At 43.9% G+C, this 6,014-nt stretch overlaps 1 protein-coding gene across 1 annotated transcript; it reads right to left on the bottom strand.

Moving 5' to 3' along the window:
* Window positions 1–3,099: 3,099 nt before the first annotated feature.
* Window positions 3,100–4,077, bottom strand: LOC102377510 (olfactory receptor 10A7-like). The gene has a single exon (XM_006031584.1). The coding sequence runs from the start codon at window positions 4,075–4,077 to the stop codon at window positions 3,100–3,102; it is 978 nt and encodes a 325-aa protein (XP_006031646.1).
* Between the last annotated feature and the right edge of the window lie 1,937 nt (window positions 4,078–6,014).

Below are 6,014 nucleotides of genomic sequence, written 5' to 3'. Positions count from 1 at the left end.
TCAGCAGGCTATACTGGATGCTGTCTTTGGGCATTGTGTCCCTTGTCCTACTCAGCTGGGCCTCCACTTTGGCATGAAGTCTGATTTGATCCCCTCCACAGAGCTAATGAGTGCCAGGGGTCTGATGGGTGTGGGGTGACACTTTCCATCTGGGGGTTGAAGCTGCCATTGATGTAGGTGAACAGTGTCTCCTGGGGGATCCAGCAGAAGGATGAGGGTCCCTCCAAGATCTCTTGCATCACCACGCGGTGTTGGACCAGTACAGCTTTGAAAATCTGGAGATTGCCACTTGGTCATATTGCTGTCACTGAGGTCTTCTTCTGGGCCAGTTCTGTAGCAGTGCTGGTCTGGCTGCTTGGCTGCCTCTTGTGGAAGAAATCAAACTTTGCGTTGTGGTTGTATTAGAATTGGCAGAGCCATCTAGGTTTATTTAAAGCTATACAAGTGATCACAGGGAGAGTTCTCAAAGGAACTCTGCCCTCTACAAGTTTACAAGCTTATTTATATTTTAGGCAGCGAGAAAAGATGCAGGGTTCAGACAAAGCAAACTTGAGAGAAACAGAAAGATGTTGGTCATTTGTTTGTCACACGTAAGCAGTTTACTTATTCAGGAAAAAAACACTATGTTTTGGGAACAGTTATCAGCTTCTGGTTCAAAGGAGAGGAGGAGGTTAAAATCTGCACACAGAGCTTAATATAGCAAGACAAAACAAGGCATGAAAGTTTTTTCTTATCTCAGAACATTTTAAAACACATAGCATCAGCATCTTTTTCTCTTCTCTTTCTCTCTCTCTGTCTCTCCTCTTAGTCAAGTAAGAGGCCTGGTTAAACTTATTTCCACACTCTCCAATGGGGTTTCCTGGGTTGGGTGGCTGTTGAGAGCTCCTTGGTCAGCTTGCTCAAGGTTTAAAAGGTCTGGAAGCTGGCAGACTCAGAGAGCTCCTCCATTCAGATGGCCTGACAGGGTGTGGCCAGCCTCTGTGGAGGGCTGGGCTCTCTCAGCTGCTTGCAGACATCCTGGGGAGGTGCACTGGTGGTGCCAGGTGTCTCTGAGGCTAGGTGGTCTGGGCTGCTACTGTTGGTCATGTTCTGTTGGGATGCAAAGGGTGGAGGTTTGCATGGCATGTAGCTGGGGCAGAACTTGCTGTCGGTGGATCCCTCATTGCCTGGTCTGTGGCTGCTGGTGAGGTCACTGGGTGTGTGGGCTCCCTATTGATAGGTTATACTACCTATTTTTGGATCTACAAAGTTGGGCATTTGTGGCATGACAAAAGGCATGGATGTCCATTTTCTTGGGCTTAAATGTTCTCTGAGATGGGGAGGCGGGGGACCTCCAACATAATGATGGGGGGAGTGCTACACAGTGTCACTTTCCCCATGGGACACAAGAGGGAGAGAAAAGCCATACTAGTTTGTGCTAGAAGCTGGTCTCCCTCTCCCACCTCTGCTGGGTTCCAGCCTCTATCTAGTAGGATATATGGGTCATATGGCATGCTGGGTGGTCAATTTAACTTGCCTTACCATCTAAGCAGTGGTGCAACATTATAGCTTGGGACATCAGAGAACAGCCTGCCCATTCCACTACTCTGGCCTTTGTGTCAGGATGCCCCATGTGGGGCATGCAGTTTCCCAGTTATCTGTGTGATGCATACCATGTTTAGGTGCCAGTGTCCTTAGGTAAATCCCAGGCACAGTTTCTAGCACTTTGAGGGAGATGCCTAAGACCTTACATTGTTTGGTCAGTACATCACTGTGAGGGATGGAGGGGGGGTGAGAGGAGGGAGCACAAAGGGGCTAGAGCATGTTCTTGTCAGGAATATTCCTCTCTGCATCTGCTGAGAGCAGGCCCAGGCCTTGAGTTGCCTGCCCATGTGTAGACTGATTGGAGAGGAATGCACAAGGAGGGTAAATGTCTGCTCTTACCTGTGTGTGTAAAGCTAGACACATTACATTTATCCTCCTTGCATGACTAGCTGCGCCCTGAAAGGGGGTGTTGGCTATAGCCATGTTGGTCTAAGGACCTAGGCAGACAAGGTTTCACAGATTCATAGATTGTTAGGGGTGGAAGAGACCTCACAGATCATCAGGTCCAGCCTCCCCACTCTAGGCAGGAAGACAACCTAAACGTTCTTTGAGTAAATATATTTTATTAGACCAACTAAATAGTTGGAAAAAATACCTTTACAAGCTTTCAGGCACAAATATCCTTCTTCAGGCATAGAGGGAGCCTGCTGGTATTTGTATGTCTGGAATAAATGGGCCACCTATGTGTCCATGGGAAAGGTATAATGGAACTTACGCACCTACCATTTACCCAATCTATTTTATGTGCCTGGCAGGGACAACAGAATTCTGGCCTAAGTTTTGGGTTTTTTGGAGGGGGGAAGGGGGTGGGGGTTGTAGCTCTGCTTATAACTTTTCAGACATTTCAGTAGATTAATGAGTGACATCAGTAAAGTCAGTCATGAAGGGGCACCAGGGATGATATGACTACATCTCATCAGGGGAAACAACAAAACCTGAATTAATCGAGTAATCAATCAATTGACATGAAATATATATGCACTATGTTTACACACACACACCTCTGGGAGGTTTTAAAGTAGTTCAATGAATGTGTATGTCCAAATCCATATAATTTTCATTTAGGGCACTTTGCTTATAGCAGCTGAGACTGTGGACAGATATAATATATGTAGCACTTCCAAAGTTTATTCAAGGTTGTTTTAATATTTTCCATGGAAAAGTGATTCTACACCTCACCTCCCCTCTCTTCCACCCTCCCTGTTCTCACCACAGTCACACACACACACACACAACCTGGAAAGCTTCAGGGGGAGGGGGGGAATGGAAAACAGAAATGTAAATGAGAATCTTTTTTTTTTTTTTTAATCCCACCCATGTTTTCCACAAGGTCCAAAAGAAAGTCTTTTTTTACCATCTCGAATAGGAGCAGTAAATGGATCCTCTGGTCACCTGGGTTCCCCTGCCAAGCCTTTCTCACTAACTTAGGTTTACAAGCAGTCATTTACAGGGGGGGTTTTCAAAGAGGTGAATGGCAGTAAAGCCTTCTACTGGCTTTTACAGTCATTTATGCTTTTACAAACTGCCCTCTATTGTTTTTTGAGAACAAATTATCCTGCCTAATGTTCTTCTCAAGGCCTCCTTTACCTCCTTATTCCTCAGACTGTAGATAATTGGATTCAACATAGAGGTCACCACTGTATAGAAGAGGGCAAGGAACTTGTCAGTCTCTGTTGAGTAGCTGGACTTGGGTTTCAAATAGGTGAAGATGCCAGAGCCATAGAAGAGTGAGACCACAATAAGGTGAGAAGAACAGGTAGAAAAGGCCTTTCTCCGCCCCTCAGGTGATGGCATCCGTAGGATTGAAGTGATGATGTAGATGTAAGAGACCAGGATGAGCATGAAGGGAGCAGTTATAAACAGAAGAGCCACCATGTAAACAGCTATCACATTCATGAAAGTGTCTCCACAGGCTAGCTTCAGGAGAGGTGGGATGTCACAGAAAAAGTGGTTGATCCTGTTGGGCCCACAGTATGTTAAACTAAAGACATAATTGGTCTGGCCCAAGCCCACAAAGACCCCCACCATCCATGAGGCTGCAGCAAGCCAGGTACAAACCCCCTTGTTCATGACAATGTTGTAACGCAGTGGGTTACAGATGGCCACATAGCGGTCGTAGGCCATAGCAGCCAGGAGGCAGCACTCGGTAATACCAAAAAGGGTGAAGAAGTACATCTGTGTGGCACAGCCCTGCAGTGAAATCCTTTTGTTCTCTGATACCAGGCTTACCAACATCTTAGGCACGATGACTGTGGTATAGCAGATCTCTAGGAGTGACAGGTTGGTAAGAAAGAAATACATGGGTGTATGAAGGGGTGTATTGGTTTTTATTATAGATGTGATGACAATATTCCCTGTCACAGACATGGTGTACATTGAGAGAACCATGAAAAAGAGTAAAGCCTGAAGCTCCACTTGCTTGGAGAAGCCCACAAAGATGAACTCTGACACCAAGGTCTGATTGCCTCTGCACAATGGCTTGGCATATTTCATCTGTAGAGGGAGATAGCAAAGGAAACCTTGTAAGCAATACATAATAAGGCACTGATTTAATAGTTTCATAGCTGTTAGGGTCAAAAGGGACCTCAATAAATGATTGAGTCTGACCTCCTGCTCTGGGAAGGAAAGAGTTTTGGGGTCATATGACCCCAGCCAGGTGCTTGTCCAGACCCTCCTCTTAAAGCACCACCTCCCTTGGAAGCCAAATCCAGATTCTGGCAACCATTACCATAAATAATTTCTTCCTGATATCCAACCTAAATCTGTTCTCTGTCAGTTTGTGGCCATTGTTCCTGGTTATTCCAAGGGGTGCCCTGGTAAACAGAACATCTCCTATTTCTTGTTGCCCCTCCTCCCCTCCCGATGAATTTGTAAAAGGCCACAAGATTCCCTCTCAGCCTTCTCTTTTGGAGGCTGAAGAGATCCAGGTCCCTCAATCTGTCCTCATAGGGTCTACTACCTGCAGGCCCCTAACCATATGAGTGACCCTCCTCTGGATCCTCTCAAGGTTATCCACATCCCTCTTGACGTGCGGCGCCCAGAACTGGATGCAACTGTAGCCTGACCAATGCCACATAGAGGGGAACTATCACCTCCCTGGACCTGTTTGTGATGCACCTGCTAATGCATGATAGAATGCAATTAGTTTTACTGATTACTTCATCATATCGATGACTCATATTCATCTTGGAGTCAACTATGACTGCGAGATCCCTTTCTGCTGCTGTACTGCTGAGAAGGTCCTCCCCTAGCCTATAGGTGTGTTGATGATTCCTTCTCCCTAGATGCAGCACTTTGCTCTTGTCTTTGTTGGACTATGTCCTATTCTTTTCTGCCCACTTTTCCAACCTGTTCAGGTCTGACTGGATTTGATCCCTTCCCACTAGTGTGTTTACTTTACCCCTTAATATTGTGTCATCCTCAAAGTGGGGCAGAGTGCTCTCCACAATTTACCTTTCATTTACCTTTCCGGTCAATATATAAAAAGCAGTCTAATTAGGAGCCAGAACTTTTAAAGGCAAACTAAGGAACTTGGATATGTAATTCCCATAAAAATCTGATAATCTAGGTATACAGAAAAGTGAAACCATAACACAGATTTATTTATGATAACTTCATCCTTGTGATTTAGCTCCATCCCAATGTATTACGAAAGCTTAATGGGAAATACTGTGTCCCTTTCAAAAAGAGGGTTATTTGAAAAATCAGAAGTCTGAAAAATGTTTGTTTTTTTTTTCATTTCAGCATCTTTAAATAAGAATAAGGGAATGGTCAGAATGTTGTGGTCAGGAGAAAGAAAGAGATCAGGGATCACACATTTATATGATACAGTCTTCCCCTTTTACTTTCTATACATTGTTCTGATTAACAATTATCCAAAATCATATGGAATTGGTACAGCTGAAGTCCTATCCCAAATATATTAATAAAAGCCTAATTCCAAAGCCTAACGACTCTAAACCCAATTTAAAAATGCATTACTAACAAGCAAATGCTAGTGGCAAGTGAATCTATATTATGCAGTGAGTATGAACAGATTTACTGTAATGATCAGCAACAGCTCATTGTTTCAACATTTCTTCAGATTTTTAGGGATTGAGCCATTCAAATTCTCACTCAAAGGAATTTGTAAGGAACACATTAGATAGTCTTGGTATAAGTGCTCCCATGTTATATATACCTTCCATTATATAAAGATAGGAACTGAATATTGTTGTTGTAAATGTGCAACTAAAATAATAGTAATTCTGGGTCATCTTGTCTAAAAACAGGCTTGCAAAGCTAGAGGGCATATGTTTGCTGATTTAACAAGAAAACACCAAGTGCTTGACAATAGTAATACAAATTAAGTATGGTAATAGAAACACATTACCACAAGGAATGGCACTTAGTGTCAAGAGCTGAAACCTAACTGATAACCTCTTGAAGAC

This window comes from Alligator sinensis, unplaced genomic scaffold (assembly GCF_000455745.1).
Source record: "Alligator sinensis unplaced genomic scaffold, ASM45574v1 scaffold174_1, whole genome shotgun sequence".
NCBI classification, from domain to species: Eukaryota; Metazoa; Chordata; order Crocodylia; family Alligatoridae; genus Alligator; species Alligator sinensis.
Note: the sequence above shows the minus strand (reverse complement) of the source record. Positions and strands in the feature narration are given on the sequence as shown.

Bases quoted from the DNA above. Each gene is read 5' to 3' on its own strand.
- LOC102377510 (XM_006031584.1), bottom strand. From the start codon at position 4,077: ATGAAATATGCCAAGCCATTGTGCAGAGGCAATCAGACCTTGGTGTCA.